This window comes from Morone saxatilis, unplaced genomic scaffold (genome assembly GCF_004916995.1).
Source record: "Morone saxatilis isolate NCDOM2014 unplaced genomic scaffold, NCSU_SB_2.0 Contig4, whole genome shotgun sequence".
NCBI classification, from domain to species: Eukaryota; Metazoa; Chordata; class Actinopteri; family Moronidae; genus Morone; species Morone saxatilis.
In genome coordinates this window covers 2,119,906-2,142,820 of record NW_023339984.1, presented here as the reverse complement: position 1 = coordinate 2,142,820, position 22,915 = coordinate 2,119,906, and the positions used below count along the sequence as shown (strand labels likewise).

At 40.7% G+C, this 22,915-nt stretch overlaps 2 protein-coding genes across 2 annotated transcripts in view; one reads left to right on the top strand and one right to left on the bottom strand.

Annotated features, from left to right (window-relative positions):
• The window catches only part of pde5ab (phosphodiesterase 5A, cGMP-specific, b), a gene marked incomplete in the record, with an annotated part of 64,710 nt that extends 45,035 nt beyond the window's left edge, over positions 1-19,675 (top strand). The window contains 9 exon segments of the mRNA XM_035675737.1: positions 472-597; positions 2,259-2,353; positions 2,469-2,556; positions 7,866-7,966; positions 8,713-8,790; positions 10,507-10,570; positions 14,700-14,774; positions 15,009-15,092; positions 15,183-19,675. Coding sequence (XP_035531630.1) covers positions 472-597; positions 2,259-2,353; positions 2,469-2,556; positions 7,866-7,966; positions 8,713-8,790; positions 10,507-10,570; positions 14,700-14,774; positions 15,009-15,092; positions 15,183-15,302 — 831 coding nt within the window.
• A 156-nt stretch (positions 19,676-19,831) lies between these two features.
• Positions 19,832-22,654, bottom strand: mad2l1 (MAD2 mitotic arrest deficient-like 1 (yeast)). Its single transcript, XM_035675454.1, has 5 exons — positions 22,463-22,654; positions 21,356-21,502; positions 20,933-21,053; positions 20,446-20,549; positions 19,832-20,355 (listed from the first exon to the last, which is right to left on the bottom strand). Exons 1-5 carry the CDS (start codon positions 22,524-22,526, stop codon positions 20,183-20,185), a joined length of 609 nt encoding a protein of 202 aa, XP_035531347.1. The 5' UTR covers positions 22,527-22,654; the 3' UTR covers positions 19,832-20,182.
• Positions 22,655-22,915: the final 261 nt, after the last annotated feature.

Sequence of the window (22,915 nt, the reverse complement as noted above, 5' to 3'; positions counted from 1 at the left end):
ATTATCACTTATGACCCACTAGAAGTGTGTGGAGGTGTCTGTATCTGCAGAGATCCTGCGCTCTGCCTCTATTTTTTTGCTGTGGTATGTTTTTGGGCAGGGTGTGAAGTCGGGACTCGAAAAAAAAGCTCAGATGTTTCACATTAAAAGCCTTGGAGCTTGGGGCACCCATATAGCTCACCTGGTGATGTACTAAGGCTGAGTCCTTGTTGCAGCAGCCCAGGGTTTGAATCCGACCTGTGGCCCTTTGCTGTGTGTCATCCCTTCTCTCTTCCCCCTTTCCTGTCTATCTTCAGCTGTCACTATCGATTAAAGGCAATAAAAGCCTCTGTATATATGGTATATGGTATGTATACCTGTCTGTATATTCATATGCTGTGCTCACATGGTGCACTTCCAGCCCTGGAAAAGAGTCGAATAATTATTTTCCTGCTCTCTCTCTCTCTCTCTCTCTCTCTCTCTCTCCTGTAGAGTTTATGCCAGTGGATTCTGAGTGTGAAAAAGAACTACAGGAAGAATGTGGCTTATCACAACTGGAGACACGCCTTCAACACTGCTCAGAGCATGTTCGCCCTCCTCAAGTCGGGACGCTTACAGGTCAGTGCAGCCAATCACTGGTCTGGATGAGCTGATTTGTTAAGATCCAGAGAGTCACTGATTCAGTTCCATATGTTTTATCCTTGCTTTAAAGGGACCATCTAACATGCTTTACTGCAACTCATTTTTAAAGCATATCAATGACTTCCTCCCTTCCAGGCAGCCAGAGGTTAAGTTCATTTCACGGCACTGTGGAGAATTGAACTTGCGATAAAAAATCCATTGCTGTTAACTGTCACCTCTCTTTTTCCAAGTCTCTCCTTGATACATGCAATAAATATAAATAAAAATAATAATAATTTAAATTTAATTATAAAAAATAAAAATGTATAGTAAAATTCAACATTGATAGTATGCTATTGAAAAGCACTGTATTAACGTGCTATCTACCCCAGAGATAAACAAGAAAAACTAAACATGGGGGTTGCTCTGTATTAAGTCATTTATTGCTTATGAAAAGTTGGTCTCTCTAATATTCCAAATTGTTTCCCTGAATGCACCACAACTCCTACTTACATCTGAATTACCAATAACATAACTTTGAACAAAAAATTAGAATAAATGAAGCCATCTGATCAATCTAAAGCAAGTTCTTGGTCTTGGCAAGTTGTCTTTTAACATAAATAAAATTGAAACAGTTAGTTCCATGGAATGTAGGTTATCAACCTAAAAGTGTGTTTTAGAAAGATCTTTAGAGAATCGTTGGCATGTTATGTTAAAGTTACATGATTTGAAGCTAATGGGCTAATTTAAAGGAATAGTTCGGGTATTTTGAAGTGGGGTTGTATGAGGTACTTGGCCATTGTCAGTGTAGAAGGTGGTTGGCATGCCCCCAGTAGCAGTAACAGTACCAGCACCAAAGCTAAGCAATGTACTGCTGTGGGTGGGGGCAGTAGTTAATTAATACGTCACTGCTTTACCTTGCCATCAGACAACCGTTTTCGACAGGAAACTGAAGCGTTTAATCTATGCTCTCTTCAAAGCTCCATTGAAAAAAACAATAATTTTAGCTCACGGAACACAGGAGCTGCTGATCTACCGCTGCCGTGATCAGTTTGTTTGTGTACATTATTGGTGTTTCAACACGTTAGTTTGAATGCAGACTAATATTAGCTGCTGCAGATCGAGGATTTTCTCAAAGGAGTCGGGTGGCTTTGGAAAGAGCAATAAAACGAGTTCGAGTTTTTTTTCTGCCGTCTACTGTAGATGACTTTGACCTCATGCAACCACACTTCAAAATAACAGAACTATCCCTTGAAACAAGACATATAAAGGATGGTTAAAATTATTCAAATGATCCCCTACAATAAAATTCTTTGGAAAGCCCAGTGGCTTCCTTGACACAAAAAACTGATTATTGCATAAAATACTGGCAGCTATCAGCAGCTGCAGTCTGGAACTATTGGTATCAGCCATGCTGGAGCCCTGCTTTCAGCTCTGTTGTAAAAGCTGTTGTGTCATATGTAGAAACGGCCTCGCTTTCTACTCCAGGCTGCGTGCTGAGTACCCACACTGCCAATGTGTAGAGAGTTACAACAGCACTGTGTGGACACAGCTATGAGGCTTTTGTTTGGTTTGATCATGGCAACAGATTGTCATCTGTTTAGCAGCTGCACACAAACTATAGTGTGTGCTTTTTCACTTCATCCGTCTTTTCACAGAATAACCTGAGCGATCTGGAGGTCTTGGCTCTGATGATTGCAACTCTCAGCCACGACCTGGACCACAGAGGAGTCAACAACTCCTACATACAGAGGTACAGCGGGAGAGCATGAGTCATATAAGTATATGTATGATTGTATATGCATGTGTGAGAGCATGTGTATCCACTCTGTGCGTTTCTTATTTCTTGTGTGTGATTGTGTGTCCAGGAGCGACCACCCACTGGCCCAGCTCTACTGCCACTCCACCATGGAGCATCACCATTTTGACCACTGCCTCATGATCCTCAACAGCCCCGTAGGTGCACTCATTCACACACACATAGAAAGCCTTCCAGTCAGCCCATCATCCATCTCTCTACCTTCCAACTACCAAAGTAGAGGAAACAAATGGATTTTTACTTTGTCTAACAAGCAATCTACTGCTTGTTATTAGGTGCTTGATGGTAGCAGCAGCATGAACTCAAACAAAATTTGGGTTCCCATTTCCACATGTCCCTCTTAATGCAAACACAAAGCTGTAAAGACCTTATTTATTAGAGCCGGACAGATAAATTAGCCAGGCCGATATATCAGCTGATATCAGCTTATTGTACTGACGGGGTTATTTTTCCACTGTGAAATGTCCTGCTGAGTATGCATCCAGTGTCAGTACACATTCAGCAGACACAGAGCAGCATCAGCATTCATTTGGAGTTGTGTTTACAGCCACGTGATAAATCTTAGTCCAATATTCACTCTCCTTTTAGCTCTGGTTTGGTCTCCAACATGAGAAAAATATCTGGTTCTTGTTCACCAGCTAGTCTCTAACTGTGTCTGTCTGCTGTTTGCTGCTGAGCAGGTAGCATACGGTGGGTTCATCAGAGCTTTCTTGCTGAAAACAGCTGTCTGCTTTTGCTGGATACAAGGTCAATGAGAGCAGTGGAACTGAACTAAAACAATCAGCTGAAAGACACTAAAAGGTACCATAGAGCTGAGGGGAACTGCAGAGTTGGATGATAATTTTCTGCGTGTCCACATTACACATACTCATTGTTCATATAGAAATATTAATTAGTGCATCTTTAAACAACATTTTAATATCAACTCTTTGCAAGTGACTTTGCAATGTGAATTAACCCCCTTAAACTTTTTTATGCGCATTTAGAAAAGGTTTGATAGAAACAGCAAAACCTGAAATAAACAACCTCAATTTCGCAAAAAAAATTTCTTGTGCTTTTTACACATAAGCGAATATTTCATTCACATGACATGAAACTAACAGAAATGTAATTTTTACATCCTGTTTTCTGCAAAGTTTTTCAGCATTTGATTGTTTTACCATAAATGCATTACAACTTTCTGCGCACTGGTGCCCTTTTTGTTTTTTCTGCCCCTGCTATCTATTGCTCCCTCTTCTCGTTTTCTGATTGGAGATTTGACACCACTTACTTCTTATCTCAATGAACCAACTCCTAATAATCACATATGATAATGGATGGAAACAGGCATTTATTCTAATTTTCTGTTCATGCACTATTACATTCTCTATTTTCTTCCAAGACTTTTCTGTTTATTGGATTTGGAAATCATAAATATCCTAGCAAAGGAGGCTCAAGACTAGTAGCTACTGCTATCAAGGTTTTACAAAGAATATAAAGCAAAAGGCACCAGATCAGGACGTAACATTTGACGCACATTTTACTGTTATTCTTTGAGTATTGGCTACACATTTTGGAAGAATGGAAGAATCACTTTAGGCCTACAGCAATGACAAATGATAAACGAAAAAATGCAATTTCCATATCATTTTCAAGCCACAGGGAGCCACTGGAGAGGGGCTAAAGAGCTCCAGAGCCGTAGGTTGCCTACCTGTGCTCTAGTGCACTGCTTTCATTTTACAGTCCATTTATGGTATAACTGAGTCTGAAACACACTCATCCAACCCCCACAGGCAGCTGTTCCCAGCAAAAATACAGCTGAACACAAATTTGATCACAAGCACCAAACACTTACTATATCCAGCTGATGTCCGATAACATGCCCACATAGAGCTGCTGCCTACAGTTACATGTGAGTGTAGCAAAGGAACAGCTGTCATCATCATCATGGATGTGAGTGTAGTAGCAGCAAGACACAGGCAACAAAAACATCAGGCAAATTGTCTTTTCGCACCCGATTTTATCTTCATCACAGATATGCAAAACATGACATTAGTTGGCCTTTCACAGCTGCAGCTGATTCAGTATGCAGCAGCTGAGCTCTTGGCAGGCGCAATCAAGAGGCTCCCTATCTCCCTCCCCTCCTGGTGTCCCTACATGGCTCCCAGCCAGCCTCAGAAATGATTTCAGAATTGTCACAGTTTGCAGAGCTCTGTGTTGTCTTGCACATCATACAGTAGGTCTCAGGTTAGATGTCTGATGTGGTCCTACAATAGATTAGATGTCGTGTTCCTGATTCCAGTTAAAGGTGGTCAGGCCTTTTCTATTGCAGTAACCAGAATACATTGCCAATGCCAAAAATCACAGTAGAACTGATCATTTAATGACTGCCTATAATGTAATAAAAAATATAATAAAAACTGGTAATGTAATAGCATGCCCATAATGTAATAAAACTGTTGTGCACATAAAACAATGACTTTTTGCATGTAATGTAATAAGTATTATGTGTATCCTCAGTTAAGACCTTTATGGGTTGGCAAGCTCTCCGTTCCAACTCAGACTAGACTCACTCCCCCCAAAATCCCTCAATCCACCAACGATGTGGCTTACAGAGCCCAGCCAAGCTGTAGGCCTTCCTGCCAGGAACTGGACCCAGGTCTCAGATTTAACTGAACAACTGACAAAACTAACTTTACCTTGCTAATAGAGGACCTGTTTACAATGAGGAGTAGAAGATGAAATGGTCACACTGACGAATCTGACCTGATACTTGATTTGTATAAGAATTTTTAAACTGGGAAGATTTAGATTTTAAATTACATTTCACAAAAATAACATAATAATAATATACCTGAAACTACTGTTGCAACTAAGTTGTTGTGAAACATCAGAATAAATAACCAATTTGGTTATGTTAGCATAATTGGATATTTTCTACTCATTGCATTTATCCATGTTTGCAAATGCACAACAAAACTATTATTTTGTAAAGTTGTGGTACAGCATGTGATGCTACAGTCACTTCCTGTTTGCATAGTTGGTTTTGATTGGACAGAGATACAGAGGTTTCCTAGCAGCCGATTTACTCAGTAAAAGTCTTTATGAGCTTAGGTATTTAATGGAAACCAGCTACTAAGAACTTAAGACAGACTCCATCCAGGTGTGTGTAGGGCTGCTTATCACAAATATATTCATACATAAAAAGTAATTAAAAGCATTTTATCATTTTATTTTGGCTTTTTATTACACTATTCAATACGTTAATGTGTCACTATTTGATCAAATAGCCTAATGTAACAACTAACACACATTTAATCATTTACTACATTATGAGTGCAACATTTTTATTACATGAGCATTTCTACAGCCACCTAGTGTTACTCCAGGGTCCTCTGAGTGTGCCTGGTGTCTTATATCTAGTTTAAGCTATTTACTGTTATCTCTTCCTTGTTAGAGCTGCAGTAGGTAACTTTTATAAAATAACTTTTGTCATATTTGCTTAAAGTTCACTACGTCCTGACAGTAGTACATGAGACAGATAATGTGGGGTTACTCTGTCTACCCTAGGAATGAGTCTCAACTATATTTCTTGGCTGTGATTGGTTTTCATTCAGGTGCGGGAGTTTTTTGCAAATGCCATTAGGAGCACTAGGAGAAGTCAGAGGAACCCTTTTTTTCTCCACTGATTATCTGTCTCATGTACTACTGTCAGGATGTGGCAGTAGTCCACAGATCTCAGCTGGTGCAACCTTGTGGAAATGGGTTATAAGGCTCTTTACAAGCTTAAAAGCCTTATAATATTCAGTCAAGCTAGGTTTCAGGTTCAAAATGCTCAAAGTGACTTTCAGTCAGAAAACAAAAAAGAGCAGAATTTCTGGCTTCTAACGTCTACAGTCAATCAAGGAGGGGTCAGAATTCCCCCACCTCTCTTATGCCCTAAAGACACACCATGATTGACCAAGAGATGAATGCACCAAATGCTCTCAATCATTGTAGGAGTGGGTCCCTGCAGCCTGTGCAACAGGTGATCTGAATAACCCTCCAACCAGCTCCAAGGAATTTTTAACATTCAGATAAGATGAACGGGGGAAGAGGGAAATTAAAGCAGCAGCAGGTACAAAAGAATGAGGGACTGTTACAAGGATTTAGTGAAAGTTTCAAATGTGACAAAGGTTTTTTATAAAAGTTACCTACTGCAGCTTGAAGTGCTTTATAACAAACTCTTTAAATAAAAAAAAAAGCAAATTTTGTTTGCAGCAACGTGTAGGTCACATAAACATGCAATCAGACTAGAAACTGGGTCACAGTTCAGATCATTTCAGTGTAATCGCTCTTCATAGAAAAACAATGCCTTTCTGTTGATAACATGTACAGGCCTGAATGGGTCAGTCCATACATAACAGTCATTAGTGTGATCCAGCAGATAGTTCTGGCTTTATTTGCTTAGGTTTTGATATCTGTCTGTTAAATGGAGTTCTCTTAATCACTCACTGAAACATTTAATTTAGAAAAAAAGAATGAGCAGCAGCATCTATTTCTATAAACCTGATCTGATATGCTTCAGAGGTAAAAAAAAAAAAAGAACCATCTGCATTTTTGTGTGTTATTGTAACTGGATGAGCTGAACTTTTAAGCTTGTAAAGAGCCTTATAACAATGGATTTACAGCCTTTACATAAACAATGTTATCAGTGATGTGCACATCGCATAAAACTGTAATCAGGCTGAAAGCTCACTGGAAGGTCATCCTCAAACTGGGTCACAGTTCAAATCATTTCAACCAGAGGTCGCAGGGAAACACTGGCTGTTTACAGGAACCTGATGTTGGTGCCTGCTTGCTGCAGGATCCTGGATCTCTCTCGTCTTATTTATTATGCCTATTCGGCTCGTTTTCCAGCTGTTAGCCTGCCACAGAACACTCTGATGGCCCAATAAAATACAGCGACTTGCAGTCTGCTCTGATCTTTATGGCCTCAAAACAAACTCTAAATACACTCCCAGCTCCACTTAACCCTACTGCTGCCGGACACATCTTCACACAGAGCGTGCACACGCACGCACACACACACACACACACACACTCACACACACCCTGCCGCACACTTTGTCACATACAGGCCGAGAGGCATTAATGCAAATACAGACTCTTAAGAGCACTTCAAATGTAAAGGACATGGAATAATGTGTCAACTCGCATGCTAATAAACACTCAAGACATGTGGGCTGGATTCAGTTATTTTATTTATTTGTGTGCTTTTGCAGCTTAGCGTTGCCATGGAAACCCCCTTTGGTGGCCTATCACTGTACGAACTGTGGTCAAAGCTATCAATATATAGTATCTACTCCTCAGAAGGATGCTATCTCACTCTGTGTACACACACACTGTCAAACTTTGATTAAATAAAATACAGTGCTGTCTCTGCACTTACATAACTCTCTCTCTCTACGTTTCTCTCTCTCTCCAGGGAAACCAGATCCTGAGCAGTCTCTCCCTGGACGAGTACAAGGCCACTCTGAAGATGATCGAGAGGGCTATTCTGGCCACTGACCTGGCCCTGTACATGAAGTAAGTACCAAACGTCAAGCCCAGATGGAAATCTGACTGGAGAGGGTTGGGGGGGGGGGGGCAGAAGGGAAAAAGTCAGTTTGGGCAGAGGGAAAAGAAGGGAGGCTATTTTGGAGTATTTTGACTGGCCGTGATTACAGAACTGTTTCATCTCAAGATCACACCCGCCTCGTGCTTCCAGGATACTGACATGGTCTTTATTGTGGTTTACTCAGAGTACCACACAATAAAACACAAAGTTTTTACATTCAACCAGAGGTTGTTCCTTTATAACAGCTTGGAACTCACAATTTAAACACATACAATGATGCACAGCTAGGCCTTTCTTTTGTTGGACGGTATATTGTCCAAGAAATAATTGCAATAAACAATATTATACCCCTGATATTTTCATACGCATAGCAGGATGTGCAGGAAATTTCCACATCTATTGAAAGATAATTTCTAGTTGTATTATGTTTGCCAAGTTGAAGCGCGGTTGTATCTTTGGTTACAGAAAAAAAACACACCTATCATTTTGCCAAAATTTGAACAATGTAAAGATAATAAAAATAATAAATTTTTAATATTATCAAATCAATTTATTACCATTCCTCCACTCCCTCTTTTTTCATTTATCCACCTCAGTGATTTCCACTCTCATCTCATCCCTCTTTCAGTCTAGACAGTGGGTGGTAGAGGAGATACGTAGGTAGTTACATGGGGATAATTACCTGCTGTGTTGCTGTACGTGTGTGTGTTGTCAGGAGGCGCGGGGAGTTCTTTGAGCTCACCAAGAACAGCCAGTTTGTTTGGGAGGACGAACATCACAGAGACTTACTGAGGTGAGTACCGACCCTCCAAAACTCCAACACCCAGAGTGGATGTAAAGCTGTATTTCCACCGCATAGTGCAGCTCGACTCCACTCAGCTTTTGGTACCTCTACTTCGTTTTCCACTGACAGTACCCCAATCAACATAGAGCTGATCGTCATAGCAACGCTATTCCAGCAGTTAGGGAACAACACATGGGAGCTTTACTTTGGTCTGGAGAAGATGCAGCCTTTATTCACTGACAAACTGTAACCAACACTGTACATTTACTGCCAAACTCACCTTTTCCTCTGCTCCATCTCACATCCACCACTCTCTGCTGCCCGCTCTCTCGCTCAAGCATACACAAGTTACGCACACAGCTGCTACTCTGATAATAGAGGTTTGGTGTTATGATGCCTGCATCAACTGACCACAGCGTGGTTTTGCGGCTATTTTTGAGTGAATTTAAAACATTGTGGTCACCATTGATGGCAGCTTGTAATTAAAAATGGCGGGTTTGTGCAGGAAGTCCCATGTCAAGCTGCTGAAGATACCCTCTGACCAATCAGTGGTCTGCAGTGTTTTCACATCACCTTTTAGTGTCAGTTCAGCTCGCGTTGAACCTTGACAGAGGCGATACCAAAACCAGTACCAGGTACTATCCACGGTCGAAAACCAAAAAAGAGTGAGTAGAGTCGAGCCATACCATGCGGTGGAAATGCCAAAATATACTGTACAAGTTCATCAATAGGACTCGCACTTTGATTTTAAAGTAAACGTTTCGCTTTCCTTCCAAGAGTGAGATGAAAAGACTGATACCACTCTCATATCTGTGTTCAGTAAACAGCTGGAGTCAGGGTGTAGTTTGGCACTGCTTTGCTTGGTGTAGCTTAGCATCAAGACTGGAAGCAGGGGAAAACAGTTAGCCTGTTTCACAGATATACCTACCAACACACACATTAACACACTCTCTCTAGTCTCTAACTAAAACACAGGTTGCCAGATGCAATCAGTGAGCACAGGGTTTGGTTTTGGTTGCTGTACTGGCATAATGGTATTTCACTCCGGAGTTACCAACAGCTGGGGAGACTAAGAAATAGTTCCAGCACATAACTAGTGATGCCAAGTAAAAACCTGAAATTAGGTAAACTCTGATTGGTCGAATTAATATTAATAAGTCGAGAGAGCAGCTGAGTGAAGGGCCGCCCACAAAAATGCAGAATGTGTCAATAGGCACTTTAAAAAAAAGTTTCTTAAGGGATCGTAAGAATTGACACTGCCGTTAACAGAGTCAGGCTAGCTGCTTCCAGTGTTTATGCTAGGCTAATCACATCTCCATTCCAAACTCCAACACAAAGCAAATAATATTTCCCAAAACGTTAACTATTCCTTTAAGAGGGCAACTAAAAGTACTGTGTATATGTATACATACAGTATGTATACAGTGTACAGTATGGGGGTGTTATGAAGTTACTGTTTACTCAACTGTTCTTTATGAAGCAGTAAATAATCAATAAATGACAAATTATTGATACAACCTGAATTTTAAATTTTTGTGCATAAGCTGCAGCTGCAATTTCCCAGAATTCCCAGAAAGTGATTTTAAAACATACCAGCTTCCAGCCCTAGGTATTGACTCAGAACAACTGGATGTGGCCTAATGCTATGAGGAGCTACCATTGACAGTTATCTGTGAGGTGTGGCTCTGTGAAGATCCATGTGTGTCAATGTATCTCCCCCTTCAGGTCAATGCTGATGACTGCATGTGACATCTCAGCCATCACCAAGCCCTGGCCAGTGCAAAAAAGGGTAAAAGAAAGTCTCATATGGCTCTTATTCATCTGTATGTGTTGGTTGTACTACAATTTCCAGACTTCTCTGGTATATATTATCCTTTCTCTTCAATTACTTCTGGTTTCTTAGTAATGACAATTTGCTTTTCTTCTTCTTCATAAGCCATACAGTGTTTTTCATCTTTGCACAGCACAAAAAACAAGATAATCAGTATGTGTAAAGCATTCATTTGGTTTTCTCAAATTGTTGTGTCATGTCTGCCTGGGCTGCTTATTGTCACATCGGTGGCACAGTGCACTCTGCTTTCACTTGACACATACGGGAAGAAACAGAAGTCAATTATAAGGTACTGTCCCAAAAGTTTGGATTTTAAATGACAAATAAAAAACAATTAAACCACTGTAAATAAAATAAATTGCACTGACTAAATGAAATAACTTTAAAGCTGTATATTTATTGCCACTTTATGGCAGCAATAGAATACACATTATCAGCGCATTAAATTATTATGGCTGACATTCAGCAGACACAAATTCATTATACGTTGGTTCAGCTACAGTTTAGCTGTGGTTCAAATGAAGCTGTGCTAGTTTTAACGCAGCAATCAGGCCCAGCACACAGCTGTATTTTTTTTTAAGTATTATTTTTGGGTTTTTATTGCCTTTTTATTGATAGTGACAGTTGAAGATAGACAGGAAAGGGGGGCAGAGAGAGAGAGGATGACACGCAGCAAAGGGCCGCAGGTCGGACTCGGACCCTGGGCCGCTGCAGCAAGGACTCAGCCTCGGTACATGGGTTGCCAGCTCTACCAGCTGAGCTAACCGGGCGCCCACACAGCTGTATTTTTAAACCAGAGAAGTTCCAGGTTAGCTTAACTAGTTCTAAACCGCAGCTTAGCTAGTCACACGTTAGCTAGCAGTTGCTTATTTACACATCCAGGAGACACACAGCAACATTAGCATTAGTATGAAAGTCCAGTATTCTCCTTTTAACTAATTCCTGGTAAAAACCTCTGCCTCTTTAGCTGCTACATATTCCACTTTCTGTATCACCTAGTCACTAACTGTGTTGTGTGTCTGCTGTTTGGTGCAAGGTAGGTAGCACACAGTGGGTTCATCATTGCTTTTTCTTCTGAAAACATCTGTCTGCTGCTGCTGGAAAACCAAAACAATGAGAGCTGAGGGAAACTACAGAATTAGATGGTGATTTTCTGTGGGTTTATAACTACAAGCAGCACTTTTCTTATTGCACATAGTCATTTGATCCATTGTTAATATAAAAATATTGATTAGTGCAGCTTTAAATTAAATTCCTTCAAAGATGAATTCTCTATTTTATGATAGTGTGCACTTCAGGCCACACCCTAATCAATGATGTCACAGCAGGTGCATCGCCTTTGGAAACTAATGAGAAACACCTGCTGTGACATCACTCTTTGATTCTGCCATTTCACACTCTGTTTACTTCTTAACACTCTCCCTCCCTCTCCCTTTCTCTCACACACACACATTTTTTGTTTCCACCCTCACCCATCTCGAGCTGTGTCCCTGTTGTTTCATCTCCCGCTGACCTTCCGTTAGTTGCACCTCGTTAGGGAACCCACAGGCAACAGTGGAGATGAGGTTCAGGACAGGCACACACACTGTGTGTGTGGTGTGTGTGTGTGTGTGTGTGTTTGTGTGTGTGCGCGCGCAAGTTGACAAGTGAGCGCTCATTAATAAGAACAGCTGTGCCCCTGTCCTCAGATGACACCTCTAAAAACATTCAGGGCAGTAAACATGAATACACATGCAAATATGTTCTCTCACTTAAACACACACACACACACACTAGCACCTCATCCGGATCTCATTATCATACAGTTCCTCTAAACTCAATGGGAAGATTATTTCCTCTTCATCTTCTAGTTGTTGGCATAGAAGCTTTTTTATTTGCATAATATGTTACTTTTGGGTTTAGTTTTCAGGTGAAATTTTAATCAGTTTTTTAAAGTTTAATCCACTGGATACCTTACCCAGGAAGTGATGAAATGCCTGCCACCAAAAAGAAGTCTCTGGTACATAGATCAGTCCAGTATGCATGCTACTACTTCAGCATACAGTAGATTAAAGTAGTATTAAAAAAATGTTGGCCACCAGAACAAGCAATGAACACAGTATTGTTGTGTTTTTGGTCACCTGATGAATGTAAGTCCAATAATCACTCTCCTTTTAGCTCTGTTGCTGAATGCCGCTTTAAACAACTATAGAAACCTAATAATAATCCTAATAATAGGATGTGGTGGATTTTGCCATTATTTGATTGCTAACAGTGTAGAGAATCAGGAAATGTTGGGATATGGTGCTATAGTGACATTGCTAAAAAGACGTCAGAGTATAAGTGTCATATGATACGGTACGATACGATACAATATACTTTATTGTCCCCGTAGGTAAATTTGTCTTGGACCCAAAACCTGTACACATATAGCTGTCTCCCGTATTGTACAGGTTTTAAACAAACCCCTTAGTTTAGCATACTTATTTGGAATTCTAATGACGGTGTACAATTATTATCCAACCTGTCTGTTTTAAATGGCCATTAAAGCTTACAGACTGACTTTCTGCTTCTGCTTTGACCTCCCAGACTTACTGCAGTCCATTTTGGGCACCCCTTGTTTTCAGATTGACCTCCAAATACAGAGGTTTAGATAATCTTGATAAACTCTTGGTTTGTTTACAACTGATTTTCCCATGGGACTTGGTTAAAGCGATGTCAGCACATTCACTAATCTCCACACTTATGTTGGTGAGTACAATGTTGTCTCAACTGACAGAAATGATGCACAAAAGAGATTTCTCAGAATACATGACTTGGTTGGACTTGGTTTTGTTTTAGGTGGCCTTAAATGACCAATGAACCCAAAGTTTTATTTGCTTGACCATACTGTTCATGATCACATGGGTTAAGCATGCAGCCATTGTCCAAAGTCCACAGTCTGAAATGCTTTCATAAATCCAGTAGTAGATCTTTCTTGCTGTTGTTGGAAGTCTAATGAAGTGGCCCCTGACCACTGGAGTTATTTTGACGTGGAGCTAACTTGTTCTGCTATGCAGACAAAAAAATGTTGGTGTTTTGACTGACATGAGGTTAAGTAAATAAAGACTAAATGACTTAGCCTCACTGGTTAACATTTGCCTCATGCTTAGTGTTGGTTTTAGTCAGCTATAATAAGCTCTCTCTCTGGCTGAGTCCCCCTGCAGCTCTATAGAACTGAGCCTTGATTACAGACTCAATCAGTGAGCTGCAGATGGCTTTAACACACATACACAGAGTGATACTGATTGGAGCCCGAGGCTGCAGTCACATAACATTTACGTCTCTGTAAACAGACGAAGACCATTAACTTAGAGGGACTACCACTCTTTTGGCAGACCTCTCCCTCTTTCTTACTCAATTTTACTTTGTCTTTTGATGCTGCCTTTGTTTTTCCTTGTTTCTTCAAGCTGTCGCATGTGTTCTTTCTCGCTGTCGTTCTTTCTCGCTGTCTTTGTATATATACTTAGTCTATCTCCTTCCTTTCCAGTCGTTTCATAATGTTACAGTTTGGCAATGTTGACTCTGGCAGCAGGAGAAGCATTATGTCTTCACCGTGGTAGGATGTCTAACCTCGGCCGTAAAATCAGCCTCCTAGGATGTTCATTAAAATGCCTCCGCTGAAATTCTAGCTGTCACAGATATGCCAGAGAGTTTCTGAGGTTAAGTACAACAATAGAGCAGCATTGTGATTTGCCTAGCTAAAACGTCATACATCCCACTGACCTGAAGTCACATCCAAATCAAACTGAGGATTTCATAGTGATGTTGACAGAGAAAATTGAGAAAACTTAGTGTAAGAAGTGGAATCTGTGCAACCTTAACAAACTATATTTTCCTTGTTGTGATACATTAATAGGTTGCTTCTGTGCTGTCTCACATAGATATAGCAGGAAAACCACTCTTGACAGTTTTTGCTTGTAGTAAATGCGTTTGGAATTAAAAGTGTTTTTAGATATTTTTATATCCTTGCTGTGCTTTTTTTGTTATATTCTTGTTTCATTGAATTTTCAAATCAACTTGTGAAGATACTATATATGAACTCATCAGTGTCGTCTCTCTCATGCAGATTGCAGAGCTGGTAGCCACTGAGTTCTTTGAACAGGGGGATAAGGAGAGACGTGAGCTGAACATTGAGCCCAGTGTAAGTTCAGTCTGTCAGTTCATGGTTACTTTTCTAATAAGTAAAAACATAACCTGTGGTGTGCCTCAGGGGTCCATTGTGGGTCCTTTTATTTTTAATCTTCACATGCTTTTGCCTGGACATGGCATCTCATTTAAGAACTCTACTGATGATGTATCATTTTGTGTTTATGCACTTGCACTCATTTGATCCTGATATTGCTCTCTGTAATTTTTGTCTATCCTTTAACTTTAGGACCTGATGAATCGTGAGAAAAGAGATAAGATTCCCAGCATGCAGGTGTCTTTCATTGATGCCATCTGCACTCAGTTATATGAGGTAATTCAACCAATTTAACCTGCGGTAACTACACTTTCTGCTTCATTTAATTTGTTCTTGTTAAATAAAATGTCTTTGTCACTGTCACAGACCTTGGCTGGCATGTCGGAGTATTGCTCCCCGTTGCTGGAAGGGTGTCAGAAAAACCGGCAGCATTGGAAGCGTTTGGCCGAGGAGTGTGAGAAGGGGGTGGTCAACGGCTTGGTGTGATCCCAACACCAGTTTGGCTCTCAGTCAACACCAATTCCCAGGGTTCGCCCTGTGCAACCTGGTCTCATAAAACTTGATGAAATTAGCATGATACCTACAAGAACCAATTAATTAATTTCCATATCAGGAAAAAATGATGTGTTAGGAAAACAAAAAGACCAAACAAAAAAGGTTGGTTTGTCAGTGAAAGGGAAGACCCCCTTCCCTTCAACTTTAGAAACCTTAGAGCAGATTTTCTGACACTTAAAAGAATAAATCCAGTTTCTATTAATCTGCCTTATTTTTTCAGGCTTGTCCATCCTTCCTCTCTGTAATAATAAGGTTCTAATCACCAAGTTGAATTGCTCAGATCTGAGAATGTGGCAGCAACAGTAAAGAAGACTAAGAACCATGCCAAGAAGTCAGGCGGTGGTTTGAGCTTAATGCTAACATAAATATGCTAACAGGTCTACAAGGGCAATGCTAACATGCTGATATTTAGGGTACTGTGGTGAGGTATTATACTATTACCACCATTTTAGTGTTAGCATTTGCTAACGAGTCCTAGACACAAAGTACAGCTGATAATTATGGAAATGTCATTAGCTTTACAAGCATTTAGTCATTATTAATTAAATTGAATTGTCTTGGAACCATGAATCAGTCTGTTAAGTAGATGTGGTGGACCAACTGACATACCAACATTGCCATCCATTGAGCCAGGCCTTAGCATTCCCTACGGGGTGTGAAAGTGATGCAGTCAGCTAACCTGTGAGCAGACGCTCCGTGTTGTTAGCCAAGCTTAAAGCTAGCAAAACCTGAACCCATATAGCCGACCTTGTTTGGAAGAGAAAACTAAGGTGGACAACAAAATTGCTAGCCAAAATTTCTTGTTAATGTCCGTCACAGTTTACTAGACCTACTGTACTTGCTTTAATTCTGCAAACTGTTTACAACCTTTCTGATTATGTAACAGCTCATTTCTCACCATGCTCCCAGATCTCAGCAGTTACTTTAGTGAATAAATACCATAACAGATAGAAATGATGGCCAAAACTGCAATAATCAGACCCAAATTGTCATATCCCTTAACATATAACCATAAAGAAATTGTTGCATCATCTGAATTTAACTCTCAGAAGTCCCATGATAAACTACTGAGACTGCAACTTTACGTTTCTAACACATAATCCTTGTTTCAGAGGTCGTGCTCATTTCGCCAAGCTTTGTGAGACCCGTCTTCCTGTCGTCACCATTCTTTCATGGCTTTCACTCACCAGAGAAAATAACAGAATCAGCACTAAGCTATATTTATTACCATAGCCATTTTTATTTTTGCACAGAGTGGCTTTCATCTTGAAGTCTCACTTACACTATCTCTCACAGGTAGTGAAACGTAGGGGAACACTGAATGGTAAGACATAGATCCCTGGGGATCAGCACCATTCCAGTGGGATACAGATATTGTACTATATCTTTACATAGTGTCACAATGATCTGATAAGCTTGTTAAATATGTCTTCGTTCACAGCACACACACTAAAAGGGTTTTGAGTCTTTTGTAACATTTTTTTCACTCATTGTCTTAACTATTGCATATTTATTTTTGTTTTATATATTTATTAGAGTTTCTATATTGTATGTCATCCTTTTATCAAGAGCACACAATTCTTTATATAGGAAATGTAGTTTTCATACTTAAAAATCCCATCTCTGCTTTTTTGAAGGACCTTTCGTAGTAACAACTCTTTCAGATGACATTTGGAAATGAAATGTTTTGTGTTTTGTTTTGTTTTTTCAAAATGTAAAAGAGCCAAAGACTAGGCCTGCAATTTCAAAGGGAAATGGGTCTAGATTTTTCCACTGCCTTGTTGTGATAAAATAGGACCAATTCACAATTAAAAGACAAAAAAACGTTTTGTCCACATGCTTTTCCACTACAAGAGCTTGTTTTTTTACACCCATTTTAATATGGAGTAACGTGTGTTAGACTGTGGGCATCCTGACTAGACTGTGTTTTTCCTACTTTGACGTCACTTGCAGCCAACAATGGAACGTAACTGACATTGACAACTTTGCTAGAAACCAACCAATATGATGGCACGGGGTGTGATCTAGCTCTGGTACACTCACCAAATATATAGCAAATAATCATCATAACCTAAATTTATAAAGAAATTCAAGAGTGAAAAGGGTCCTAGGAGTGTACTTTGAGGCCAACAGATTTTTGTTTTGAAATGAGAAAACCAAAATTGGGAAATGAGCTGTTTCCAGACATATATTTATAAATAGGGAAACAAAAAAATGGAGAATGGGTAGGTGTTTTTGTTTTTATTTTCAAAAGAAAATATGGAAAACTGGTTGTTTTTCCATTTTCCAAACAGAAAATTGGTATTTTTCTCAGTTGGCCGCAAAGTACAATAACCAACAAGACTGTCTTAAAGGTTCCAGTCGATGAGTTTCAAGCCTGACTGTGGAGTGAGATTTGGTGAGAAGCTCTCTCCATATCAATTCAGAAAGTATCTGGGCTATATGCTGACACAGGTTATTTAAAGGTTAAAATCACACTCACATGGAGCAGAAACCACCACTGCACTGCTGTCCAGTGGTTAAAACTTTCTAGTGTATTACAGTTCTGGTGAGACATGGACAAACATAGAGCAGTGGTTCTCAACCTAGTGGTCAGGACCCCCCAAGAGTTGGGTCCTGACCAGCACCAGATGATTAAAGGGATACGAAAGAAATCTGTAATACAAAGTTACTATTGTTTGTTTTCCAACTAATTTTTGCTTTTTTCTTTCCTTTGAATTAAACTATTGGAGAAATAAAGTTGCTGCTTGGTAGAACTGCTCTCAACATGTCCACACTATAGGACAGGGTATCATTCCATTACTGTGTTTGAGCTGCAGTACCAGCAGGCCTGCAAACTCCAGGGGGATTAAAAAAGTGACAGTTGTGAGAACAAAGCCAAACATCACGTCACTTCTCTTCGCACCACTTTCAATGTCTCACCACCGCCACTGGGCTAGACAAAGCTTAAATGGTTGAAGGAACTCTAAATTATTACACATAGTCACGTAGGTTCTTGTTGGCACGCGATGTTAATAAAGCTGATTTTTTTTCGATTCTTACCTCTCACAAATAGCTGCTGGTTGTGTTAACATTAGTAAGACTGATAACAGCTGAAAACTGTCCTGTCCTTCCAGCAGTAGATTCTCATGGCTGGTTAGCTCTGACTACCAGCTCTACATCTCTCCCATGCTACACTGAGCAGTAGTCTCCCATGTGTCTCTTGACCCTTTGGACAAGGTTACATTACTAAAGCTTGTTAAACAACATTTCAAGTTACAGCAACCAAAAACAGTTTCATTAGAAACACGAAGGCAAGCAGGGTTCTGCCTGAAAGTGCAATGTCTGCCAGGTGCCATATTTTAATTTCAGAATGGTGAATAAATGCCAGCTTTGGTTATTTTCGATACTTAGAACTTCCAGTTGGTAGCCAAAAAGCACTCAGGTTCACACTCAGACTGTAAAATGTAATGAGGGAGTCACAAGTGGACATTTTATTGGGTCAGAAACCAAAAAGGTTGGGAACCACTGCCATACAGAACAGTGCAGCAGCAGCTCTGTGTGCAAACGTACCCGAACTTCACACACCAGATGAACCAGTGGACACTGTTCGCTGAACACAGGATTTCACCCGCAGCTTTGAACCACACATACATCTTTCGATACCAGTTTTCAGTTGGTTCATGTAAGAACTGATTATGATAATAAAGATATTGGTCCTTCTCTGGCACTTTTCACATTCATATGGTAGAACAGTAGCTAGACAGTACTGCAGAGATAGCTAACGTTCAGCTATGTTTGGCAGGTGCAGTTCAGTAGAAAGAAAATAGTCCCTAAATATACTGGAAAGAAAGCAGACATCTTCAAAAACTCACACCAAACCAGTCTAGAGGGATAAATAGCATAACAGGTTAGAGGACAAATATGTAGTTTTGATGTTGGGGTGAACTGTCCCTTTTCTAGAGCACTATTGTAGACATACATGCTCAGAAGGCTCATATGTATTTGTGGTTGTGTTTTGTACTCTGACAGTCTCCAGGGCTGTAATACATATGCCTGTTACTTAACCTTTGTGCTTCTTTAAAAAGACAAATATCCATTTCCTGACGGCTGCAGTCTCTGGGGTTGTTTTGAATTCTGCTTGGCTTTTTGTTTTGTTGCATGCACACGAGAGGGCATTACACCAGTGAGAAAGGCTTCTTATTAGGTAAGAGACTTGTGGGTGTCTACTGCAGGTGAGAAAATGTAACATGCTGATATGGTACCATTATGAAGATGTTCCGTATCTGCAAACTGTCCACACCACTGAACACTGTGAGTCAAGTAAATGCTTTGTCCCATTTAAAAGTAATGTGTATTTTTTCTGTCTTCTGTGTATTGTTCTATAATCTGTACACTGCAGACTCATACACAGAACCACCCAGTAACTTTATGTTGCACCGCCACCTACTGGTAAAAAGAAGTAAAACCACAAAAAGAAACCTTTGTGAAAGACATTTATTTATAAAAAGTTTAACATGTAAACCACTAGCTTCTAAAACAGAGGTTGACAACTTGAGAGAAAGGGGGACAGTTTTAAAGAAAAGAGACAGCTGTTCCTGAGAGACAAATCACTGCAGTGTAGACGGAGCGGTTTGCCGCCACCTCCTTCTCAAAAAGACAAGTGAAGTTCAGGAAACGAAGGCAGGAGAACGCTGGGTCCTCAGTGGACAGAAGATTGGACAGAGACGCAGACAGCGAGGTAGGACGGGGCAGTGTAAAATCTACAGTTTTCTCTAAGGGGCAGTGGTTGGTGCTATGTACAGCTCACAGGGTGGAGGGATGGGGGGGGGTTAAACCGAGTCGGTCCTCTTGTACGCCACCATGCTGTTCACCTTGTGGATGGAGGTGGTGAAGGAGCGCAAACGCACCTCCTCTGATTGGTCGATGATCTGCGGCCCAGAAATCTCCCACTTTTCGGGAACCTCCAGGTCTTTGTCCGTGTAGATGAGGAGGTCAAATGAACCTGGAGAGGAGGGGGCGAAGGATTAGTCCACTGACACTTTACACGGCCGCAGAGAGAGAGAGAGAGAGAAAGAGCGGTGTGGTTACTCACATGGCGTCTCGAGCAGCGGCAGGAAGGTAACGGTGGCTGTTATCTGTCTGATGACAGAGCGGATCTCATCCTGAATGGTCTTAATGGACTTCTCTCTGGGAGCGCTGTGGAACACATGACAGCAGAGTTAGAGCTAAACACACACACACACACACCAGGGGTGTAACAGTACATGTATTCATCCAAGACATTCCATGTGTTATTGGAGCTATAGCTGATCAACTAATACAGAGGTGACTTCGGCGCTCCGTCTGAAATAATGAGGTGATATTAATTGACAATTAAAAGAGTTGCAGTCCCAGCCTACACAAGGGATTCAACAGGAACAAGTGACATAAGAACTAACGCCAGATGTGGGACAGTGTGTGTGTGGCCCTTCAGATGGCTCATGCCTGCCACCTGCTGGAATCTGACAGGACTGTGACTACGATGACCACACAGAGACCCAACACATAAAGGGAAGTACTCAGACAGCATAGCGCCTGACCTGCTCTCCTTGGCCGATTTGTCACACTCGATGTCGAACTGCCATCTCTCCAGCACCTCGTTGGTTTCCAGACATGTGATCACCAGCACCAGCTTCTGCACTGTGCACTCAAACAGCCACTCTGCAACACACAAACAACACACTCAGTTGTACCCCGACACCAAAAGGATTGAATGGGTTCTAATGCAACACTTCCTTTCTTCAGTCAGTACAAAACAACCACACAAAGCAGTTATATTCAGTTTAATATGATATAAAACAGGAAAACTTCAGGCAGAGGTCAGATTCAGTCTCAGAGGTCTTTGGGGAGGATTCAGCAAAATAACTCCAGTTCAAAATGAAAAGTTTAGAGTGTGTAACATAAGGTGCGATATGGCCAAATGTGAGGCGTTCAGGTATAAAGAGGCACTCCACTGACGCTACCTTTGAGCTGAGTCACCACGTTGGTCAGGTAATTCTTCAGTTTGGAATCAGTGGTGAATTGAAGGCTCATGTCATAGTGTGTGACTCTGGTGAAGGTCTCTGGAGGATAGATGCCCCGCTGGTACAGGATGCTGTTGATGCCGAATGCTGCGGTGGGAAGAGTGAATTAAATAGTTAAAACAAGATGAAAATACAGTGATCTTCAATTTTAATAATATACCAAAACATACTACGTCTGATAACACTAAAGCACAGAAAGTATAACTGACAAATATATATAGAAAAAAGAGATATAAAGGTATGTTGGAGTGTGGGCTAAAAAAATACAATAAAAAATAAAATATATATACATGAAATTGCAAAAGTTTCCAGAAACTTTTACAATGGGTGAAAATATGCTATAACGTTACTTCAAAATGAATCACAAAGATCTAACTAGATGAGTTTGGATAAACACAAATGTACACATTATGTAATGTCAACACGTACAGTAATAGTATTTGTGTCTAGAATATGGTTTTCAGGATGAAATGGTTGGTTGAATTAGCTTTACAATGCTAAAAAATATAGCAGCTGCTGTGTCTCTGCTCAGTTTACACATACAGTGAGCGAACCTCGTCCATTAACAGTCTATGTAGAAATGCTTCGCTTAGTAACAAAAGAGACAACTCGTAGGCGGTGACAAACAGCTCTACCAACACTTGATAGTGTTCTGGTGAATTCGGTGTATAAATATATATATTAACACCAAACAGCTGCTAAGCATCATACAATTTAACCGTCAACTGAAGTCTTTCTCCTGTTACGTTCGCTACGCTCGACTTGTTCACCAGTGCAGTCCGTGGTGGGCGGTGCAGCCCACTGTGAACACGCTCCAGTTCCTAAATTTAAATCTTAATAAAACTAATAGAGTGTGGTCAAACGAAGGGTGGCGCTTTAAGCATTTCTGACCACTGTAATGTTAATGGAGCTCAAATAGCCAGGCTGTATGTACTGTAGCTACCGCACAGGCCGGGTCATTTAGCACATTAGCTCCGTCTGCCTGCGTGTCGAAAGCGCTCGCTGCCAGCTGCAGTACAAACACACGCCATTGATAGAAATACTTACAGAAGAACTCGGCTACTAGCTCCGCGCTTCCTTTCAGAGTAATTCCTTTCAGAGTGCTGCTCATTTTCTCACACTTTGGTTAGATCCTCGACAATGAACCTTTGTTGTTTTTTTTCTGTCCAGGATTCAACCACAAACTACCCGCCGTCCAGTTTGAAATTTGTCGCTTCGCTCTCGCGCATGCGTAGAGGGTTTCGGCGCACTGTTGATGACGTGTCACATTGCGCTGACAGTTTTCCGACACTAGAGGGCGGTGCGTCACAACCTAACGCTATGCTCCATACATGTCAGCCAGGAATTCTGATTTGATTTATTTTTCAGTGTTTTCTCCCTTTCCATCATTTTGTTGACTGTAAAATAGCACTGCATTATGGGTAACTGCTGGTTCTGCTCCCTCTGCACACCTGATATTATCAGCTGTCTGCACCGCTGCCTACAAGAACATTGTGTTCA

Excerpts from the sequence above, each read along its gene's own strand:
- mad2l1 (XM_035675454.1), bottom strand. The coding sequence starts at position 22,526 with ATGAGCAGCACTCTGAAAGGAATTACTCTGAAAGGAAGCGCGGAGCTA. Across the intron at positions 20,550-20,932 it reads AAATCGGCCAAGGAGAGCAG|CGCTCCCAGAGAGAAGTCCA; the intron begins GTCAGGCGCTAT and ends TGTGTTCCACAG. Across the intron at positions 20,356-20,445 it reads GCCGCTGCTCGAGACGCCAT|GTTCATTTGACCTCCTCATC; the intron begins GTGAGTAACCAC and ends CCTCCTCTCCAG.